Source organism: Oryzias latipes, chromosome 17 (assembly GCF_002234675.1).
Source record: "Oryzias latipes chromosome 17, ASM223467v1".
NCBI classification, from domain to species: domain Eukaryota; kingdom Metazoa; phylum Chordata; class Actinopteri; order Beloniformes; family Adrianichthyidae; genus Oryzias; species Oryzias latipes.
Genome location: NC_019875.2, coordinates 22,889,180 through 22,910,785, shown reverse-complemented (window position 1 = coordinate 22,910,785; position 21,606 = coordinate 22,889,180). Strand labels below are relative to the sequence as shown.

Here is a 21,606-nt window from a genome sequence, read left to right as displayed (position 1 = left end):
AAAGCCAGGGTTTGATGATGTCATTTCCTAACAAGATGGCAGCGGAAACTCATCTAAAAACTTAAATCAGGTCGTCACAAACCACTCAGGACAATAGGCTTCTTTTGTATCTTCTAAAATAACTGGTAGGGCATCTTACTTTTGATGATCAAACACGCTAGCTCTGCAAATATTTTTAGACTGAAAAAATAACTATAGTGAATGTTTTAAAATAAAATAAAAACTAACTCTTTTTTATTTGGTGCACAATTGTCGGTAATCCATTAAGTGATGAGAAAAAATTGAGACAGAAATCAATTCAAAAGTACCTTTTACTATACACTATAATGTATTTTTTCACAGTCACGGTGAAAGTCATAATAAAGACAAATCACTTAGTGAAGGACTTCAGAGGGAAAGAATATGAAAACCTAATTGAACGCTGAAAGAAACATTTTCACACATCAACAAACTCGGAAAAAAGAAGTGCACTGCTGTCACAAATTTCCTCAGAATTGAATCAGCAGCTCTGTAACTCAGCAGTGGTAAACACTGAACCTGCTCTTTGAAAACGCATTCATACACAGTGGCACCTGTGGGAGCATTTGGACAAACATAATACATAGAACATAATACAGATAACACAGTATTTTCTATGGTGTGATCACCTTGTAGTTTTGTTTTTTTCTTTAAAAAAAATGTTAATTATTTACCATTTATTTAATTTAAGTTTTTTTGGACAGCTCTGTTTCTCAAAAATACCTGATTCTTTCATGAATGTTTTATTCGGTTATAATACTCCTGCCATCTTTTCTGGCAACATATTTGACCCTAGTGAAACACATTACATGGCTAAAAAACGTTTAGAACATTCTACGTTGAACTACGTTGACACCTCAGCAAGTGACCACTTTCGATGAAAAGTCCATGCGTATGTGTCTATATTTGCCAGCTCAGTGGCCTTGTTGTAGAGTGTCCGCCCTGAGACTGGAAGGCCATGAGCTCAAATCCAGGCCGAGTCATGTGTCTGTCGTGTCTGAATGTGTCATGTGTCTGTCAGAAATGTGTCTGTAAGCTATTTGGTCGGCTAGCCTCTCAAAGCAATAAAACGATGACTCCTGGCTTGACACTCAGTCTTAAAGGGTGGGATTGGGGGTTTAAGCAATCAAATGGTTCTCGAGCTTGGCTGTGTCTGCAGCTCACGGCTCCTTGAGGGGATGGGTCAAATGCAGAGAACAAATTTGACACAACTAGCTGTGTAACAATTAATGGGACTTTAGCTTTAACTTCAGGTGTCCACATTCAAAACTCTTGCATTCACATGTTTCTACACAAGTTTCTACAACCGTTTTCAGGCTCATTCATTCATTTTCTATTCCGTTTTTGTCCCTTTCGGGGTCACGGGACCAGAGCTGCTGGAGCCTATCCCGGCCACTTGTGGGCGAAGGCAGGGGATGCCCTGGACAGGTCGCCAGTCTGTTGCAGGGTAGAATGTCCACAATCACACACCCATTCACCCTCACCCTCACGCCTATGGACAGTTTAGAGTTGCCAATTAACCTATGAAGCATGTTTTTGGATGGTGGGAGGAAGCCGGAGACCCCGGAGAAAGCCCACGCATCCACGGGGAGAACATGCCAGTTGATCTTTTTCAGGACCCCCCAGCCGGGCCTTCTTGCTGTGAGGCAAGAGCGCTAACCACCGCGCCACCGTGCAGCACCCATTTAAGCTCCCGTTTTAAGGCTCTACATACAAAATTCTCTGCCATTGAATGCATGTTGAAAGTTAAACATGATTGAACTTTGACAAATCAGGGACTTGGATTTGGCAGTTTGAAAATTGGTCATGGAGGAGAAATTAATAATTGTGGTTTGTGCTCGGCCAGACTTATAGAACACTAAGTCTTTCATATATCTGAATAGAGCTATGAAAGACAAGCCCAGAATATTTTTCACGAGATTTGCATTTCGTACCAAGCTTCTTCCAACTGTAGGTGGCGGACATGTGCAGTCTAGTGTGAACACTATATGCTAAACGCTGTACAAGAACGCGTCACATGACTGGTGTGAACGTAGCTTTAGAAAGTCAAAGTGAGAAGCAACACATGTCAGTCTGTCCCTAAAACCGATTTTTTTTTTACATATCCATGTGTGACTGTCAAAAACTAAGAAATATAATTATAACAGTAAGCACTGCAGGGACTTGTGAGCCGAAGCAACCTCTTTTTTTATTAAGGCTGTTTTATTAACAGTGGTTTTGCTCAAAAGGTATTTTTTTTATGAAGCTTCTCTTTTGTCAGAAAAAGAAAAATAAGGTAGACATCTTCTATCATAACTAGTACATTTTATTTAATGCTTTTTCTTTATCAAGCCAAAGACAATCCCATTGATTTCAGCACCGCAGCTCACATGCTAGCACTGTCTGCAGAGGGCAGGCACATTTTGAGGAGACCAGATGCTAACAGCTGGAACTCCTTGCCTGTCACACCTGGCATCAATCACAGCTTGTTAGTGTATCTGCAGGAGAGGCAGGACGAGCTCCTGAGAAAAGGTCAACGGGACTTCAGTTTATCTTCAGACTTTCAGGGTACACATTCTTGCCATCACACAGTCCACTAAAAGAAAGCTGCTGCACCCCTGTTTTCTAAAGGCATACTAATTCTTGTACTAATTCTTTGAATACCGGTTACTATCATATTAAGCTTCTCATCAATCAATGCCTGGGAAAAAAAGCTGCCAATGAGCCACCATCCTTTTATCCCTTTTCCTAATTTCACCTCTTCCCTGCAATTCCTTAAACACAAAATACAATAGAAGAAGAACAAAGCAGCAAAAAGAAAACAGCAGATAGAAAATTTCTTTTACTGGGCAATTATTAACAAGCTGAAGAAGAAGACAGAAATTATTCACCTGGTGATGCTACACTGGAAGGATTTGAGTTAGTTTCTTTTGTTGCTGTGTCCTTTTCCTCTGCATTTGGTGCCTGGGTTCCCGCCTCATCGTCAGTCCCTGCCAGATAGTTCCACGGCTTCCAAATGGACTTCACAATTTTTGAGATCACCTAAAGAGATTCGACTTGATTCAAACAATTCTTTTTTTTAAATGTTTAAAATGCCAAGAAGATCATGAAACCTTTTTCTCTGTGGGGGTTGGATGGACTGGAGGTCGAAGAAACTCCTTAGAATCTGGGCCGGCCTCTGCTGGGTCACCCCAGTCAAAAGAGCTCTGTCCTGGCATCAGCTGGAGGGTCACAAATGACCCTGAAGACTCTGAGGACCAGGGGTCTGTGGCTTCAAATGGTAGAGTGACCAATTATTTCAGTCATTTTTGGACATCAGTCTAACCTCAGTGCAGACTTACAAGTGGAGTGAAGAGAAGGGTCGTCCTCCAGCTCAACCAGTCCGGTCCAGTTTGATGAAACGTTGTCATCTAAGAATAATGTGCAATTAAACCAATTAATGTCATTTTGTTTTCCTGTTTGATTTGGATTGAATCTTCAGTTAACCAGCTGATAAATGACAAACAACTGTAGTGCCCATGACAGATGAGTGTCAAACCTCTGATCGTAGTGGTTTGTTGTGTAGTCAGGTTGGATCCATCTGTCGCTGCAGAGTCAGCGTCACTGGAGCCTGTGAGATAGCTCCAGGGCTTCCACAGGGAGCTGTAGATCTGAGAAACAGAAGCCATCTCTTCCACTTTACCTAAAAGCCAGGTTTAAAGGAGTTTAGTGCTCAAGTGTCCACACATATGGTTTAATTTAGATGAAAATGGCAATAACAGTCAGCGCAGGATCCGGCACTGGCAGCTGAGGACACTGATGTTTAACGTTACCCGTTCTCCTTTTGTCTGCCAATCTCACAGCTCTCAAATACATTACATTGGCCGCGTTAACAGAAATGACTGTTATTGTCATTATAATTGCTCTAAAGGCTGTTATTTTTTAACTAATGTTTAAACTGAATTTATGTCAGAATTTCTGATTGCCTTTTTTAAAAAAAAGATCTTTATCAATTTGTACATTTACTGTGAATAAAACAGCTATGTTTGTTAGGTATGATAAAACTGTAATTCTACCTCTGTAGCAGTAGGCATCATACAGTCTTGTGGCGTTGTTAGCCGTGCTGTTTGGCGTCACAGTGTGAACTCCAGGCTGGGATCCTTCACAGTCTGGGTGAGGCCAGGTCACCGAGAAGCGGACGCTGCCATCAGCTAACCAGCCTGGGGCACAGCTGTCCAGACCAGCCCTCCAGGCTAGATAAAGCTGTCCCACCGTTGCCAGCTGGCCCCCAAGGGACACACAACGGTCTGAGGCTGAAGACAGTGATAATCTGTCTGGGACCGAGGAGTGGAACACTTCACCTGGAGGAGGAAGAAACCACACCAAGACTTCTCAACAAGCAGATGATTAATGTTTAAAAATAATAAATTTAGATAGAAATATACACAATTTATTCCGTCTTTGCATAAAAGGTGCTGTTTTTTTAGGATCTGCATGCATGTTTAAATAACAGATATTTATTGGTCAACAGAAGTGGGACAAAAAAAATGTTTGTCCTGGTTTGACATATTAGACTACTATCTCACATATTTTAATCTATTTTCAAACTAGAAAATCTAAATAATAGATTTTCTTTTTTAATCATTTCCAAACAAAATCAAGCCATCGGTGTGTCTTTGTTTTACTCTGGAGTGATGGATAATTTAAAAAAAAATTAGCAAACAAAAGCAAAAAGGCTAATGGGTTTTTGGTTGTGTCTTTTTGTGTTTTTACCATCCAGTTCGTTAGCAAAGCAGTACACATCAAACAGCTCTTTCGGGTCTCTCTTCCCATAATTCCTCACTCCGGCAGAATACTCCTCGTGTCCATAGCAACCAAGCTCAGGCTGCTGCACGGAATAACTGCAGACACAAACATGTGCAAGTCACAACTGGGGTTAACTTTGTTATTTAAATCTATTATGAAGAAACCAACAACATAATTGTGAGCGTTTTAGCACACAAAGCTCTACAGTCAACGTTTTTTTAATTGTTTTTGAAGGTCAGGTAATAATGAATTTACACATAAAGGACACAATTAGAATACTGTATATAAAGAGGTAATTACCTTTTTGAAAACAAATATAATTAAAAACAAAACTCTGAGGATTATAAAATGAAAAATAAAAGATTGATTTATTAAAATTCAAAGAAAAATAATTTATAAAAACAATGCCTTTTATTTTTAAACAATATATATATAGCTTACATGGATGTGGGTTTTTAATTGTACTTTTTGGTTGTAATAACATTTGTTTTTAGGATTTCAAGATCATTTGGTAAAAGCTTAAAGAAAGCTTCAAGTATTCAAAAAATAAGCAGTTTACTGTGCAAGAAGTTACCAGCTTTGGGCAAAACATAAACAAAAACCACAGAAAAGTGTCAGATTCCTTTTAAATGTGAATTTGACAACACTTCAGCTAAAAGAGTAAAAAAATCTTTAAGACTGTTCATCATATATTCTATTGCTGAGAAATAAAAAAATTTAATTTGGTGACAATGCAAAATATATTGGAATTTCACAGGTTCCAGCCTTAGGAGTGAAACACGTGTCTTGTTTCTGGATTTTTGGTGCCAGACAAAATCATAAATGCAAATGAGCCTAGGAGAAGGAAATTGGCACGGATAAAAATGTGTCTGTAAGCTATCTTGTAGGCTAACCAGCCATTCAAAGCAATAAAATGATTTGATTGCGGTAAACAGACATCTGCATATGAACAAACAGAATCTATTTACCAGAAGATTTTGAAACCACAGACTCTCTAGATCCCATGTCTTGTTTATTTTTAGTTTCAGCTGCATAGGTGGCTGTCATTCATGTTTTGGTTGCTTTTAAAAATATAATGTAAATATGTATGTTTTTAGTGGCGTGGGAGTATGTAACAGATATAAAAAATTCTTGGCTAAATAATAAAAATGGTTGTATGTTGGCGGGTGATAAATCCTTACACTGAAAACATTCATTACATCTAGTATTTAATTCAACATGAGTGTTGCATAGAAAGCAAACGTGTTTTGTGTCCTCACCGGACAGTCTGATCCTCTAACCATCCAGCTGAGCAGCTGGCAAAGCCGTGGTGGTAGGCTGCCCACAGCTGCGCTGCTGAGGCTATCTGAGCGGAGTTCTCCTGGCACGCTTGCTGGGCATCTCTGAATGTGAGGGCGTAGCGACTGTTGGGAGCCTGGTAGTGAAACACTACACCTACAAACAAAGACAGGTGTTATTACACTGTTTCTGTTTCACTGATCAGATGAAAAAGAGATCATCGTATCATATATTTAATAATGAGATGATTTTTAATAATGGGAGTTATTTTCATTTATTGTAAATATTTAGTTGTGTTTGTAGAATTGCACGTTTGTTGGCCTGAAAACTGCTAAATGTAACACATTCAGTGAGAATATTAAGCTTCATTAATTAATTATTGATGAAAAAGTGTTTTATGCACCTAAAAAGCTGTGATTCTTTGGAACCCGTTTTTTGCTGAAAAATTCATGCTTCACTTGATTACACACAAAGAAAAACATGCTGATTTCTCAGTTTTAATCCCTCCAATGTGAATCTGTGGCACTGAACATTTCAAATAATTAAACTCTCATCAGGGCCTGAAGACTTACCCGAGACCACCAGGGCCACAGTGTCTCTCTCATAGTCGTTGCCAATGACAACCTGACAGTGGTAAGTGCCTGAGTCGTTGATACGGAGGCTGGAGATCTCCATGGTAGCATTCAGAGGATTGGCAGTGTATCCTGGCAGAATGATGCGGCCACTGAAAGCCTTATTCACCTTGATTACATCACCTTTGGCACACAAAGAAAGCTTCTTTCATTACAAGTGTTTGCTGGCATCCTGAAGCTTTTGAAAGCGTCATTAACTCTAAAAGTGTGTAGAATTAAAGGCTCTAAAACTACAACTTCACCTACAATGTGGCTCTGTGACAAACACTTTTCCAAGAGTAAACTTAATCTACTCTGATTCTTCCTTCTTATGAGTTAGATAGAAGTTTATAAACATTAATTTGCTGGATTAATTACTCTTGTTTTTTTTGCTTGTCATGAAGCACAAGCTTTAACTCTGAGTTTAAATCCTACTGTTTGACTGTTCTGTGAGGGCATCCTGCACTGTATCTTAGCTGTTTCTACTATTGCACCCTTCTGGACGAAGATTTCAAAAGTATTTCCAGGAATCTCCTGAAGCCACTCTCCCGGTTTGGGGGTCATAACCCTGAGTGTTCTAATGACCGCAGGAAACACTTTTTCCTTCACTTTCCACATTTTTTTTTCTTTGCTCTCCTTCAGCCAGTAGTATTTTTAATCTTTTTATACTCTATCCAGCTCTTTAATGTTTCCATCTCTTCAACTTGTTACCTAACATCACAACATTGTTCTCCCTCTTGTCCAGCCCTACTTTGTCCAGTCTGTAAGCCATTACTATTTTATCTTGGTATTTTAAATCCCAAAGGAGCTTGATCATTTTCAACTACCTTTGCAGGTGTTTCCCATCTTTAAGTTGGGACTTTTAGTCCAGATGTGTCTGTACACCAAGCTGGCCTCTTGGTTATGGTATTCCATGTATGCCCTGCCTGCGAGCATCTCCCTGCTCGGTTTTTACCTCAAGTCCTGCCTGGTGTGGTAGATCCTGGCCTCTGTTGATTTAGGAGTTAGAGCCTGCGCCTGTGCTGCAATGTTTAGCACCTCTGTGATGTCTTTCTTTCCAGATCTGGGGTTCCATGAGTTATATTTAAACTATATAGCTTACTGAGAAACAATTTTTGCTGATTAAAACAAGACACCAAAATAACTTGATTCATTAATTTGCTACATTGAGAGTGAAAGCACATTCAGACATTCTATGCTCAGCCTGCCTCAATCTGTTTAAGAAAAGCTAAATGTGTTTTTTATGGGGCCTGTTGTAAAGTTTCCCACTAATTCTTGCAGGGGTACACTAAACCTTTTAACTCTTAGTACATCTCACATGTCTGAGGTGCACTTTGTGTTACGTTAGGTATGAAAAGTGCAATATAAATAAATATTGATTTGATTTAAGGTAATATCAGTAATGAAAAAATGCATAGTTAAAGACAATGAGTTTGATCTTTTTTTAACCTTTAGCAGAAAGAACAATTTGCTCCTGAGGAGCATCTTCTCCTCCACTCGGTGGCCTGGTGTGAGTCCACAGGATGTTTGGAGTCTGGATGGAGGAGCTGGTTTGGAGGGTAAAGGCACACGGGAGAACAGCTGTACCAGCAAGCATTTGTTTTTCTGTCTGATGCATTATTCTGCGCATGTTCACAATCGATGAGGCTCCACCTAGGCAAGACAGACAATGAACCAATCAAGAGCTTGTAATTCAACTTTTGAGGACTGAGCAACCAAAACAAATTTCCTGTAAAAATGTTTTATTTCATATTTTAGTGTGTGGTAAAGGAGCTCATTTTTTCCTAAAGTATCCCACGACATGCCTACATGCCCACATTTCTTCCAAACATCCTTGACATGTCAGTCAACCAGATGTTTGGAGGAGACACCAAAGTGGAGAAAACAAATTGCCAAGTGATTTTTGACAAATGACTCTTTGGGAATCACCTTGTTGTGGCAAAAAAAATGCTATTATATGCCTGTCAGACTGTGTTATCATTACCATTCTTCATGTAGTGGCAACCAAAGCAGCGCAAATTAGTTATGTGTTTGTGGTTGCTTTTATCAAAGGACCAAAGGATGGAGATTCTTATCTTCATAGGATATTTCAGTTTTAGAAAAACAGACTGAGAATGAATCAGAAAGGTGCTGTAATGCATTTGGAAAGAAAACTAATTATAATATTGTGACAAGACTGCTTCTTTATCAGTGTAATAGAAAGAAAAGAGGTGATTCTCAATACTTTGTCATCATACTATATTCCAGACAAAGTGGAAGAAGACCAAAAAAGTATATAAAATATGTGCGTGGGCTCAAACCAAGTTGTGTTTCCAAGAGACTCCTAAGACTCTTTGCAATTTCATTACCATGTTTGCAGACAGACACCTGAAACATTTGTTATTTGGGCAGAAAAAAAAGAATGCCAGCTTCTGAAACATTACTCATACACCCGTGCTAAAGAATTGTAGACACAGCTGCTTGAAGGACCTGCAGTACCCTAACCACAACATCAGCTCAGAGCTTGTCTGTCTCTTGTTCCATAATTGTGAATTTAATACATGGTTGTTATAGAACAGATGGATGACTCAACTTGCATAAATTACTTTGGATGAGTTCCAGCTCAGTCGCTCTCTAGAATGTCTGCAAACATCCCCGCTATGTCAGTCTGAGCTTCAAATAGTCACATGAACACAGACCTGTCTGGTTTAATCCATGTAAAGGTTCATGTGAGAAGGGGTTGTTCTGTCTTCTGATTCATCTTGTTCTCCCTCTTCAATTTAAAGCCCCCCAATCTATTTCTCCCTTTTTCCTCCTCATGAACCTTTTCTTCCCTTCTCCCCCTTAGCCTTCCTCAAGTTCACCTGCTCAAAGACATCACTGATAAATCAACTCATTTATTTCTTCCTGATTCATTTTTCTCTTGTAAAGGAAGCCAAAGAAAAGACAAGAAGTTAAGCTTGGAGATGGGAAACTCACCCAAGCCTGAAGAGAGCAGCAGCAAAAGCACATGCAGGATCTGCAGCCCAGCTGTGCCGTTAGCAGCCACCATCTTTGTGCTGCTGAGAAACAGTCTAGAAAATTTAGAGAGAAGGAAGAAAAACAAAAAGATCATTTTTATGGCCGAAAAATAGATCTTCGTATTCTGGTATTTAAAGTAGTTTTCGAGTCCTTTGTAGAAAAAGATAATTGAAGCAGAATGTTATTAGACCTTCCTTTTCAAATTAATAATAAAAAAAAGACTGTACATTTTTATTTGTTAGCATCACCAAAACTTATTCAGCCTAGGATGCCAAAACAAAAAACACTCAGCATGCAGCCAAGTATTATTTATTTTAGCAGATATTTCGACAGATTTAAAACCATACAGCTTTAGCTTTATATATAAATTTAGACAGCTGCTTATGGAAGTGCACAAACTAACATTTATGCTTAAGCACCCTAATAAAATCCTTAAAAAATAAAACGAAAATTAAAACGTTTAAAAAGGATTATAAGAAAGCAATCCATTGTTGATTTTTTTTTCCAGCCAAAACCATGTTGTGACGTTTGTTTGACCAGATGAAAGGTCGTGTACAGGAATAACTCATTACCTTGTCAAATCTTGTCAAAACCAATTAGACAACGTCAAATCACAGGGAACTGTGACGGAAAATTATCATTTCTTCTGTTTATATAGAAAACCATGAAAAAAAGAATTGAATGTTAAGCAAAGGAAGAAAAACAAATGTAAAGTACTTACTCTGTCATTAGTAGATTCACATCTTACCTGATTTATTCTTAAACAGAATAACCTAGTTTTCCTATTAACAAATACACACATGTAGTGAGTCACATAAAACTGTTTTTACTACAGCCATTAAATGCATCAGATCTAATTTTACTGCTTGGAGAGAGTGTTTGCCATAGAAACGTTGACTCAGACCAATCCTGACAAAACACTGCTTGCTGAGATTGTTTGGCTTCAATATGGCAATGTCTGTATGCAATGCAAAAATGGCAACCAAATGGACTTCACTTTGTTTCGAAATAAGCCAATTTCAATGGATAACATCAGACTCGCTCAGTCCCATTTACTTATACAGTCAATGGTCACTACTCAGACAAAGTTAAAGTCAAATTTGTGTGCAACTTTCTTGGATGCAAGTGTTTGGGGGGGGGGAAGCAGGTGCTTTGCCAAAGCAAATGGTTTTGGTCCATCCTGTTGAGAAGATGGTTTGCTATGGACTTCATTCAAACCAAACTTAACCCAACAACCCAGTGAAATGTCCCGATTACTGTTTGTAGTAGGAGTCAAAGTTATAAGACCAGACACTGGTGGAGATAAATTGAATTATTTTTTTTTATTATTATTTTTATTATTTTTTTATATACTTGGTAAACATGACCAGACCATGCCCAAAGGAGAATACCAAAAGGGTGGAGACATGAAGACAACCTGAGAATTGAGCAAAATAAGTGGACGACCTTAATATTAAAGAGTAGGTGCTTCGTTAAAGAAAAGCAGCTAAGTAAAGACTAGCTTTCCCCAGGTGTAATTAAAAATGTGAATGGAACTGAAAGTCAAACTCTACTAAACAGGATAACAGGAAAACCAAACATCACTAAAATCAAACCAGGGGAAAATACTAAAAGTTAATGAAAATAACCCTGCCTCTTTAAGTAGATTAGAATTAAAAATTAAAAACATGGTGGGAAAAAAAACATGTATTTAGGTTAAATGTTGTTATTATCTTATTATGGTGTGTTAATGTTATCCTAAACAAAATTAAAAAATAGAAAAAGTAAAGGTAGAAAATAAAAACAATCTAATGAAACACTGATATCGTGCTTTTCCTGGCAAAACTAAGCTGTGCATCCTACAGCAACGTTTCCTCTATAAATTTGTCAGAAAGATTGGATTGCCTTCTGCTTTACTGCAGTAAACCATAACTGCAGCATTTCCACTCCACAAACACTGAGAAAATCCGACCACACATCAAAAATTAGCTGCTGACTTTGCCAGAGGATTTGGCTCAGAGCCCAAAGCTTCACAGCTCAAAGGAGAGATGCCTGAGACAGAGCTGCACTGAAATGAAGATGAAGGTTTTTGATTTGAAGCAAACCTGCTTCTGCCGTGCTGATTGTAAGTTAAACGGCACAACTACATGTAGAGGATTCATTTATTTGTGTAAGTGCTACGATGATGACACCGTATTTTATATCAGAGGAGTGCTCGAAGAATCTTTAGGGTGCCGTTTTGCTTCTGCATTAGGCCCTTTCAATTGAAGTTACATAAACTAAATAATTCATCCAAGAAAACCTTTTTTGCATTCACCAAGGTAACAGCAGCTCATGCCAACTGTGTCCCTGATGCTTAGAAAGAAGATTATGCAACAGCAGCTGAAACCCTTATAAATTACAGGAATAATGGCACCTCTTTCCATGTGAAAGCTCGGTTAAACCTTCAACAGTATAAAACTGGAGTGTTTGAGCAAAAGAGAGGCATTCTTCTGCCCAAACTATACTTTCATTAAAAAAGAATTTGCTGCAAAGGTTTTAATAGTGGACAGCTTTTCGTCTGAAAGGGGGATCTGGTGTGGATAAGACACCGCTGTGCCACACACTTGGAGACATATCGTCTATGAAGGTGGGTTAGGACCTTGTGATGGGCTGTGACAGATTGGGGTCAAACCACTGAACTCTTTGCATTTGGAAGGCCCAAGTCGTCGGCTGAATCGGCTCAAAAACAATTCCTGTAGTCTTTGCCGAGAGTTGTGACAGAGAGGAGTTTGCCAATGAGAAAATTAGAGTGCTGTGTTTAGGAACCTGGAACTGGCAGGGACCCACCAAGAACAGCCACACCTACTAATACCCAAAGTTTAGCCTTGGGACATCTCAATGGATGCTATACAATGTGCAGCACTCTATGCCTACATAGACAGCAGCCATTCAGAGTTTTACTGGAGGGAATTTACAACACGCAGTGGTCATGCAATCACAGCAGCAGCATACTAACTAGCACAATCTTTTGTTAAAGACCAGACATCAGATGTTGTGAACGCCTCCCTCCAAATGGCCCCTCTTTACTCTCTCAGCCACACTTGTGTCTTGAAGAGAAAAGAGCCAGAAGTCTCTAAAATGCTCCAGTGGACTTCAATGTGGATGTCCATCTGACACATTTTCATGATGCCGCTTGAATAGGGTGAGTTCTTGGCTCATTGTCAGAGCTGGCAATCGGGCCGATAGTGATGTAAAGAGAGCTAACAGACGAGGCTGGCAGACCTACATAACAGCACGGCACCGGTCTATGAGTAACCTGAGTGGGTTCTTAGTCACCATGCAAACATGATTGGCCTTTAAACTGACATCTATTCCAGGTGAGAACACCTACAAACAGAAAGGATGAACGTGTGATGCTTCATTAGTAAAAAAGATTTGAGTTTTGACTCCATGGATGGGCTATTTTCTCAGTAAGGAACGGCAATAATTTTAATTTGGTCTTTAACTCAATACTTGCAAACTTTCTTCATGTTTACATCCCTGCTGCTTTGAAAATCAGCATCAAGTCAAGTGAGAAAGTTGTTTCATATTTTATTTATGCCATAAAGAGGATTCTGTGTTAAATAATCTTCATAATAAAGCGTTTAAAATGTGCAAAATGGGACAAATTTTACCTTGAAAAAAAATAAAAACATTTCAGTCAAATATGAACTTTTTGTTGTCAGAAATAGACACTAATATTCTTCCTTATTCATTTTCCTCTGCTAATAAGTTGTGTTTTCCAAAGGCCTGTTTAACTATTTTACCATAGGAGAGCTAGATAGATAAATAAAAAGAAAATGATCTTTTTTTTGTCTTAATCCTGCTATAGAAATAGCATTGATATTAAAGTATGCCACTTTTTTCTCTTCACGACGTTGTTCATGTTTCAAATCTATTTTTATGACTTTTTTTAATAGCAAGAGCAAAAACATTTCCCTTAAGACACAGTGATTAGTCACCACACTTACAACTTTCCTCCAGGAGCATACACAGCTGCTTTTACAGTTTCCTGATGGTCTTCTCATCACATAAGACCAACTCCAAACATGTTTTTTTAGACTGAGTTGTTTACAGCTTATGAAAAGATAAAATATCCAAAAACTTTAAGCACATATTTTACCCTCGGGTTTAAAAGGGTTTAAATAAATCACTCACAATCTAAGGGACCATATTAGAAAAAGTAAAGGTCTACACATGATTTTCTGACAGAAAAATGGTCCTTCAACTATAATCACATCTCACAAAACTATTACCTCGAGAGAGCAGCAGTGTGAGGAGCAGAATAACAGCACTGAATAAGTGACAGACAAAGTGGTATGGGAAGGACGATGAAGGAGAAGAACCAAAAGGAAGGTCATCTTATCAACATTTGGAAAATCACACCCACTATGATAAAAGCTCCAGGAAGAGATTGCAGAAGAAGCTACGCGAGTCTCCTTAATTTGCTTTTTGGGAAAGAAAAAACACACTCTGAGGAGATGTAATGGTGCTTTGAATCATTTGGTGGTCTGACTTGGATACATTTAATCCCGTCTGCAAACAAGATAAATACACTTTTAATGTCTGATGTAAAAATCCCTGTTAGAGCATAGTTGATGACCTTTTGCTGAAAATTGGCAGATGAACCGTGAAAGGAACCAGGTACGCCTTATGTACACACAAACACAGTTTTTTAGTTTTACTGCATGATGACTAACCATACTCAAAGGAACTAATGAGTCATGCCGCTCTGGACTCAAATGAAGCAAGAAAACTGGTCTGCCAAATTGATGCTCTATGCAAAGGAGTCAGGGGTTACAGGGTTTGAACCTTATAAAACAAAAAAAGTGAGGAAACGTGGATCTATTTTAATCAATACAAAAAGAAAGAACAGGAGTGCCTCTCTGGGTTTGTTACAACTCAGTAATTAACTAAAGAAACATCCCCATCGTTAATTACTCAGCCACAGTAAAAGCCCAAAAGAAAATTGTTTTCTGTCTTTTAAGACTAGTAGAAGAAGAAGCCGTTTCAGGAGGACAGCTTCAAGCTCTCCAGAAGACCCTCAGTTTTCAGTAAGTGTTTTCAAAATGAGGTTGTAAAGGGTTAATGCATGTGTCAACAATACCTGTTAGAGACTGACAGCTCTTATAAAGCCATCTGTTCCCAACGTCTAGTGTCATTAAGCTGCTGTGAAGCTACGGTCAACTGACCTGCAGCAGATGCTCTGCGATGCTCTTTTCTCACTCCACCTCTTCCTGCCGCTTCCTGACTTTGTTTTGAGGATATAAGTTTGGATGAGTTACTTGATGTAGTCAAGTGTGAGTTGGAAAATAAACCTAATTAAATTAGCTTCTCTAACACACAGGGGAATCCTATTCATTTCACGTGTGCTCCTATACATGTACATTTGGGAAGTGCCGCCACATACTGTGACTTTCAGAGGAAACGGAAAGCAGCCTCAAAGGGATTAATCAGTTCTATTGATTTCCAACCAATCGCCCTTTTGTGACAAAGGAAACATTTTCTTGTTACAGAAAAAGAAATCGTGTATTGTTCAAATACTAAAATCCATGTGTAACAATTTAGGCTTGGGCTGCAGTATTCAGAGAAGCCATTGTTTCAGTTCAGAGACTTAAATCTTTTCAATCCACAAAGGTAACTGATCCATGTGGCATTGTGGCACGGAACAAAAGTTTCTTGATTCAATTATATCTGACTGAAAGAGACCCACAAGACTGTCTAGCAGACACGTGGTTCCTTTGAAAATGGCTGAGAAAAATTAAATGTTGCCCTACTGGATTTTACAAGAAGAATGTTTTAAAGATGGATCAACAAAAAAAGCTTTGTCTCTATCGCTTTCATATCACAGAAGATTTTGCCTCCATCTTTATCTGCAACATCGATATTTAGTCTTTAAAGGTCAGGAGGTTTTGTATTGATCTTTATTAACTGTTTCTGTTAAAGTAAGACGCAAACTAAGCAACTGAATATTGAAAGCAAAATAGCTCTATTTTTGACTGTTGTTTAAACATCTGCTGATAAAACCTTGACATGCAACTTTACATGTGTGCATCAATCCATTTTTCTAACCACTAAAATATGTTTATAGAGTAATAAACACAAATCAAAAGCTCTATGTTGTATCTTTTGCTAAGTAGAATGACAGGCCATTGAGATAAAATGGGCTCCATAGGGAAGTGAAGCAGGCAGCTTGTGCCCCCCCAACATGTTTTCTAATTTCAATTCAATTCAATATTTGTCATTAGGAAAATGCTACAAGAAAGTGTTGAAAACACCAAAAAAAAAAATTCATCTAAGTAGGTCTTTAAGTAAAACCTTTTTTTTTTTTGCTGATTGTTCTTGAAGCAGTTTTGAGGCTAGATAAGAGACACATTTTTGAGTTTCCAGCTGATGTGCACAATAAACCTAAAACCTACACAAATTGTTTAACCGATGAATCATCATTCATTTTCCTACTATTTACATACAGTCCCCAAAATTTAAAAGATCCAAGCTCTGTTATGCTCTTTAAGTTGAAGAAAACCGGTGTTTGGGTAGATGTCACAATTTTTAAAATCCTTCCCATGACTGCTATTGGTTTGTCTGCTGTTTAGTTTCACAAATATTCGTGTGAGTCTGCCAAAACACAAAGCGTAAACAAAATGCAAAAAGAAACATCAGCTCCAAAAGGTTTTAAATGTGGTACAGAATAGTCCTGAAAGTTTTTAAAGTAATGTTTTAATTAGTTAAAAACTATCATTTTTATTGTGTTACTGGTAAAGTTAAAGGAAATCTGTAAAAAGAAGATTTTATTAGAGGTTAAAGGTTAAAGTTCTTAGGTTGGCTATTAGAAGGAAACTAATGAGGGACCAGGTGTAAGAAGCAGGGTTAGGCTTTTGGTGTCTTTAAACTTGAGGTCCCACAGATGCGCACAGTTTCTGCATCGACTGAAGCATAAATTGAGGTCTGCAGCCGGGCCACATTTCTGTCTGAAGAGAATGATGTTCAGAAAAGCAAACAGCAGGGAAATGAGGTTGAACAACGGATACAAGCATGGACAGACTGGCGGGACTTCATCCAAAGATTCCACTTCTTTAATGATGTGCTGAGTCTGTGGAATACCAATGAGGCGAGGAAAGGGTGGGGGGGGAACGCACTGTCCTTCAAGTGTTTATCGCCAAAGCCAAATGCTCACAGTCTGACTCTGACAGCTGATCATAGCATCAAACCCCAAAAACATTAGCTTCAGTGCAGGTTTTTATTATAATAAGCTGATAAAACTTCCCAATAACTTCTTATCCAACAACATTTGTCTTCCACTAGACCCTTGAAGGAGAGCTCCGGCCAAACACAAAGAATGGGACCTCTTTCTTTGTGTGGGTGAGCTGTTCAGCTGCGCTCACATTTACGCTGCTAATGATTGGCCTGGTGGGTTGCTTTAGTCCCTCCCGGCCTAAAGACAGATGTTGATTGATGGACTGGTGTGTCCAATCCCCTTTGGGGTTTTGGTAACGGGACACACACTCTGTAAAGGGGCTTTTAATATTCTAAGGAGTAGTGGGAGGCAGAGCTTCAGATTAAATCCACATCCAGCACCTCCAACAGTGCAGCATTCTCAGCTCCATGTCAAACAGGACCACGTGAGATTTGGGAGCTGTCCAGTGCTGAAAAGAATGAGCGTTTTTACTTCTCTGACTGAAAAGTCATTGTTAACCTCAAGCATTGCTCCATGCAGGCTGGAATGACCTACAGAGTTCACCTTTAGACCTGTACGATGCAGCATTCCTCACCACACAGCATGTGATCCAAACAAAACCCATCTGTTTTAGGGCAGCCTCTCACGAAGCTTGTCTCTCTGTCATAGGTGAAGCTTATCTGATCATAACTTGGCTGCTATAAGTGAGTACTGTTCCTCATTTGCATTTATATTACCCCATTCAGTTAGCTATTAACACTGTATTAGGGGAGAAATAGACGCCATAATCACGTAAATGACATATTAGAGTCTGCATTTTTTACTGCCGAGAGTATTATAAAATCCCAATTCTGAATTACTTTTGGTTTTTGTTGGAAATGCACTGCCGGGTAAATTTGTAAAAGTGGTGAAAATTCTAAACACTTGAAAGCATCATCACTGAACCGTCTTTTTAATTCATTAAAGTCCCACTTCTAATCATCTTTTGATCTATTGCAAAAGTGTTCCCAGTGGTCTTTTGATTATGATTTTGCCATTTTCAGCCTAAATCAAAAAACGTGTCATCTTCTAGGACATAGTTTCTGCAGAGCAGCAGGAGTTCATTAAAAATTTGCTTCTGAGTTGTGGGTCGAACCGTTAGTGTGGAGGAAGCCTGCCACCATTTCCCACCAACCATCTATTTACACTCTCTCCTGCTAGCTTACAGCCCCTCACACCCGCAACCTAACATCAAAAACAAAAATGGTGAGCGTTGTCAGAGCCATCCAGCTGTGCATTTTTGAGCCAGATGCCAGCTCAGACGAGGGAAAAGAAGACGTACGGGAATCTAGTCGTCTACAAGCAGATGCATCAGAATGGAGTGGATCAAGGAGCTTATGGCTTGTCGTAGTATCTTGTACATCATGCTTACAAGTTTTTTCCAACTGCATTTTTATCTGCTCCTGACTAACAACAATTTGAATAAATAAATACTTAGAAATGCAATATAAAGACACATTTTCTTTACATATATGTCCTCCATCATGACAAAAACGCCACAAGAACATGTTAAAAAAAACACAGAAAAAATTTATTTTCAGAGAGGGTAAAAATGTGGCATTTATCGTATATTAGCGGGAATTGGCACTGTTATGTTAGTAACCCCACAAACTTAAAATACAATGAACCTTTTTTAATGTACAGCAGCAAAAAACAAGTTTAATTAACACAGGGAACACAAGGGAGGATTCTTCTAAAAAATGGCGTATCTGAAATAGTTTTAATATTTGGACATAATGACACAGACTGGGGCTGACTGGGCAATAGCTGGTCTCCAGGCAGATGACTGTACTCTATTTTAGAACTGGATGCTGCTCCTATCCACGCTGCTCCCTGATCCCTCTCCTCGTATGAGTGCAGCCATCTGTAAACTCACATTAACACACACGCAACTACAGCGTGCATGCATGCCTGGCCTCATGACAGTCCACAGAATTCCTTCTCTGCAGCACCCGCATCCCGACAGCCCTGTAAACTTTCAGCTGGGTCCCTCGGCTTCATTTCATCCTCACATTCACTTTACTTCACTGATCTGGTTGCACCTATCACAAACACAAACTCCTGCTTCAGCTTAATGCAATGCTGCTTAGTTAACACCGTCCAGCTTCATGGCATGCTGACACACAGCTGGTGGTGGGCATACTAAAACAACAATAGAAGAAAAGACTTGGACTCCTCCAGACTGATGAACAGAAGCGGGATGGGCTTTAATGGGGCAACAGGGGCTTTCATTGTCTCCGACAATCAGACAATACACCTCATTTGTCAAGGTGACCCAAACTGTTGTCCCCCTTCACTGGGATTTGTCCATGCAGTGTTTGTTTACAGAGGAGGCACTACTCCATACACGACCCTCCAGGATCCCTGCTGCCCACCAAACTGTCAGACTCATTGTTTTATTTTCATCTTAAAGTTGAGGTTTTGTAAAGATCAACATGATCAGCAGTTGCTCTGAAGAATCTCTGACCAAATTTTGACTGTAATTCCTGTTAATTTTCACCTGAAAACGCTTTGATGTACAAAGCAGGCTTGCCAAGCATCAAGAAACCAGAAGGAATCCATCAAAGAAAGAAAGAAAGAAAGAAAGAAAGATGTGATTCTTGGCAGAGGAAGCAAAGAGGACAAACAGACAAGGTTAGGCTACTTGCTGAGGTGAGGATTTACGCACAAACCTGGTAGTACAATACAGATCATTTTTAAAGACTGCTCAATAAAAAATATCCAGGGATTTGTTTCAGATTGATGCCGTGGCCGCTTGGAGGAGGATCAGTCACTAAAAATCATTTAATCGCTTTTATTTATTGCAGCTGAATATGCTCACATGGCGCGTGGGTGTGTGGGGTTGGACCGAATCACCGATTCATTCTTAGTCCAAGTTTCGCCAAAAGTGGAGGTTTGCTTCGTGAGGTAAAATCCCTCCCAATGAATGAGCACATGCAGATGAGCGATGTCATAAGCGCCTCCAGCGGTTTGAGCGGTGACACACTGACCAAATGACTGATTTCATGAAGCGTGCGTGCGCCGGCTCTCTTACCGTCTCTGAAGGAACAAGGTGCGCGTCGCTGGTGCAGCCTTCAGGAATGACAGCGAAAGCTTTGCGCCTCAGCGAAGGTGCTCCCAGCAGCTGCCGGCGGGAGCAGAAGAGTCGGGTGGAGGAGAGAGAAAAAAGGGTGAAGCAGCACTTTGTGGAGGAGAGCTGGAGGAGTGCGTCTCGGGACTTTTCACTCCTTCTTCCACATGATCCTCTCCGCGCAGCAGCAGCAGTCCGCACCGCCGGTCATCCCCCCAGACACTGATATCTGCAAGATCACAGCAGAGAGGGTGACGCACGGGCGCGCAAACAGCAAGGTGGTCCTTCTGCCCCCCCCCTCCGCACCAGCAGCAGCAGCAGCACTGAGGGACAGAAGCAGCATCGGTTTGAACAAAGGCAAGCGGGGACAGGCAGACGCAGCGCCCCCGTTCAATAGGGGATGGGAGGGGAGAGTGGGGGTGAAAAGGAGACGGGGGTGGACTTTATCATGAGAGCATAATCCGATTCCTGCATAAACCTCAAACGCTGATCTGGTGTCTGTGAAGTGGAATCCACACGTGAGCTTACAGTGACCAGCGGCTGAACTCCTCATGTCCCCCCACATATCCACACACATTCTGGATTTGATAGAAGTCCCAAACCATGAAGCTCCCGCCTTCTGTTTAAATCAAACTTTAACTGTTAATGTGCGCATAAGTGTGTGTGTGGAGGGGGGGGGTGCATTTGACTCAGACTGAGCAGATTTAAGCATAACAGCTGATCAGTGAAAACACACACAGCTGCCACCAAATCCTCCAACATCCCTAAATTGCAAAAGAATTAAAGGAAACCCAATAGCATTCACTACAGTCTGAAGACTGTCATCTGAGGCTGCGTGACCTGAGGTCCAGCTCCTACACTGATCCTTGTCAGTGATAAACCACAAGTAGAGGAGGAGCAGCCTCCTCTTAATCTATCAGTCTTTCAAGATGCCTGTAATGCAAAAATACTCTGCACTCTTTAAAAAACTTGGGTTATTTCTTCAGCCCAATTCTTGCGTATTGCTGCTGCTGCAGCAAACAGTACATACTTAAATCTCATTAGATTCATTAAATATAGTGAATATTAACTAAACTAAACTAAGATGTTATACAAATCAATAATAATATTAGCAAATATAGACATTTTCATTTAGATAATTACTTTTAGAGAATTTAATGTCTTTAATTCAAAATTTATTTTGGCACTCTTCCATAAAACATTTACTTTACAGCAGAAACTCAGTTGATTAGCCTTTTTTGCACAATTTGTATTCAAACTCCAATTGCTAATACAGAATCATCAAGACATCCTGCAGCAAAGAATACAAGAAAAAAAAACATGCTGGATATTAAAATACAGTTTTATTTTACTACAATTTTACACAAACCTCTGGTAGCACTGACAAAACTGTTAAACATGTTTTCTTGGAGCAATGACATCTTCCAAATTGTGTGCAGACAAACATGAAACATAGCAGAAGCACTATTTCACTCTCTTGACAGACAAAAACAGAAGCAAGAATAAAAGTGAATGCTCTGTTTTCTGTTTGGATTTAAAAATATACTGCTATACTCAATTTTTGTGCAAAGGTTGTGGTAACCCTTGTTTTCAGGAGCTAACTTGCCTTAAATGCACATTTCTGAATGTTTAAGGTTAAACAAAAGCTG

The 21,606-nt window shown here is 39.5% G+C and overlaps 1 protein-coding gene across 1 annotated transcript in view; it reads right to left on the bottom strand.

Moving 5' to 3' along the window:
- The window catches only part of LOC101173740 (neurocan core protein), a 38,148-nt gene extending 17,598 nt beyond the window's left edge, over positions 1-20,550 (bottom strand). The window contains exons 1-11 of the mRNA XM_023965056.1: positions 19,922-20,550; positions 9,630-9,724; positions 8,121-8,324; positions 6,633-6,815; positions 6,042-6,216; positions 4,750-4,877; positions 4,053-4,337; positions 3,536-3,679; positions 3,339-3,407; positions 3,111-3,268; positions 2,889-3,039 (exon numbers count right to left, since the gene is read on the bottom strand). Coding sequence (XP_023820824.1) covers positions 2,889-3,039; positions 3,111-3,268; positions 3,339-3,407; positions 3,536-3,679; positions 4,053-4,337; positions 4,750-4,877; positions 6,042-6,216; positions 6,633-6,815; positions 8,121-8,324; positions 9,630-9,702 — 1,570 coding nt within the window. The 5' untranslated portion in view covers positions 9,703-9,724; positions 19,922-20,550. The remainder of the gene's footprint in view (positions 1-2,888; positions 3,040-3,110; positions 3,269-3,338; positions 3,408-3,535; positions 3,680-4,052; positions 4,338-4,749; positions 4,878-6,041; positions 6,217-6,632; positions 6,816-8,120; positions 8,325-9,629; positions 9,725-19,921) is intronic.
- Positions 20,551-21,606: the final 1,056 nt, after the last annotated feature.